Below are 1929 nucleotides of genomic sequence, written 5' to 3'. Positions count from 1 at the left end.
AAAGGTGCATTTGGAGGGGTTCAGCTTCATCTTGTATTCTCTGAGTGTGCCGAAGGTTCCTGCCAGATGCCGCATGTGATCCTTGACCTTCTTTGATTTTACTACCATATTGTCAATGTATACCTCCATGGTTCTTCCTATTTGTTCTTTAAACATCCGGTTGACCAATCTCTGATACGTAGACCCCGCGTTCTTTAGGCCGAAAGGCATAACGTTGTAGCAGTATATCCCTCTTTCGGACATGAATGTTGTCTTTTCCTGGTCTACTGGATCCATTTTGATTTGGTTGTAACCACTCCATGCGTCCAAGAATGTTAACATCTCATGTCTAACTGTCGCGTCTACCTTTGCGTCAATGTGTGGCAGCGGGAAGGGATCTTTTGGACATGCTTTGCTAAGGTCGGTGAAGTCCACACATACTCTCCACTTTCCATTCTTTTTGGGCACTACTACCACATTTGATAGCCACTATGGATACTTCACCTCTTTTATTTTGTTCACTGCCAGGAGGCTGTCCACCTCTTGATTGATCACTTTATTCCTTTCAGCTGCAAATTTACTCCGTCTCTGCTGGATAGGCTTGCACCCTGGGTCTACACTGAGCTTGTATGTTATGATGTGTGGGTCTATCCCTATCATGTCATCATGGGACCATGCGGAACAATCCATATTGGCTTGCAAAAATTCAATTAGGTGCTGCCTGAGGTCGCCTGTGCATCCTGCCCCTATTAACATCGTTCTCTCTGGGTGCAACTTGTCCAGGTTTATTTGAACCAGCTCCTCGGCTGGGGGCTCAATGTACTTGTCCTGGACGTGCTGCTTCTGTAATTGCTATGGTGGAGGACTGGCTGTGCACTTCAATGCCTTTTTATAGCAGCCTCTAGCTTCCTCCTGATCTCCACGTACCTTTTCTACTTCCCAAGGTTCGGGGAACTTCACACATTGATGATACGTTGAGGGGACTGCCTTCATTAGATGCAGCCATGGTCTTCCAAGGATAACGTTGTAGGTAGATGGTCGATCTATCACCAAGTATCTTACTTGTTTATTGATTCCTCCTGCGTAGGTTGGGATAACGATCTCCCCTAGTGAGTTAGCTGTTTCTCCACTGAATCCTACCAGCGGGATGGTTTTCTTCTGCAAGTCCTTCTCACTAAACCCCATATTTTCTATGGTTTTCAGCATGATTAGATTGACCGAGCTACCAGTATCTATCAGAACCTTCCTCACCGTGCAATTGACCATTGATAATGTTATGATAAGTGCATCATGGTGCTCCTGGCTGTCGTGTATATCTTCCTCGTCGAAGGCGACAGTAGGCAGGTCGCTGTGAGAAACTCTGCAGGAGGTATCTGCTCTGTCTCCCTTAGTTTCAGTAGCACATCTCTTGGCCGCTGAATATGTTAGTCCATTTAGATCTGAGCCGCCTGTTATCACGTTTATTATCTTGGTACATGTGGCCGGTGTCATGGGCTTTTTAGAGCTCGCCTTATCTTGCTGCTTGCCCCCACGTGGTAATAGGTGGCTCAGCTCTCCTTGCTCATACATGCATCTGATCTCCCTGCGTAAGGTGTAGCAATCCTTCGTGCTATGTCCGATGTCACGATGGAACTCACACTTTTTTTTACTCTCTTTTCGCCATGATTGTCCTTCTACTGGTGGCGTGGGCCACCTTACTCCATCTCCCATTTCTCTGAGTGCTTTCAGGAATCCTTCGACGCCATTTGTGAATCCATATTCTGGCAGCATAGGGAGTTGCTGATTCTCCTATCTGTTGTCAATTCTATTGACTCCCCTACCATATGGCCCGTATCTCTCCTCCTTCTTTCCAGTGGATTGCTTTCTGCTTGACTTCTCTATGGTCGACGTGCTGGATACGCTCGGCGTGCTTGGTATGCTGGCTCTATGTAGTACTACGGTTTTATGAGT

General features: G+C 46.6%; 1 protein-coding gene across 1 annotated transcript; it reads right to left on the bottom strand.

The window, feature by feature from the left end:
- Nucleotides 1-831: 831 nt before the first annotated feature.
- Nucleotides 832-1689, bottom strand: LOC141631902 (uncharacterized). The gene has a single exon (XM_074444509.1). It carries the CDS (start codon nucleotides 1687-1689, stop codon nucleotides 832-834), a length of 858 nt encoding a protein of 285 aa, XP_074300610.1.
- Nucleotides 1690-1929: the final 240 nt, after the last annotated feature.

The sequence above is a fragment of the Silene latifolia genome, chromosome Y, assembly GCF_048544455.1.
Source record: "Silene latifolia isolate original U9 population chromosome Y, ASM4854445v1, whole genome shotgun sequence".
Classification (NCBI taxonomy): domain Eukaryota; kingdom Viridiplantae; phylum Streptophyta; class Magnoliopsida; order Caryophyllales; family Caryophyllaceae; genus Silene; species Silene latifolia.
This window is presented reverse-complemented; position numbering and strand designations above follow the sequence as displayed.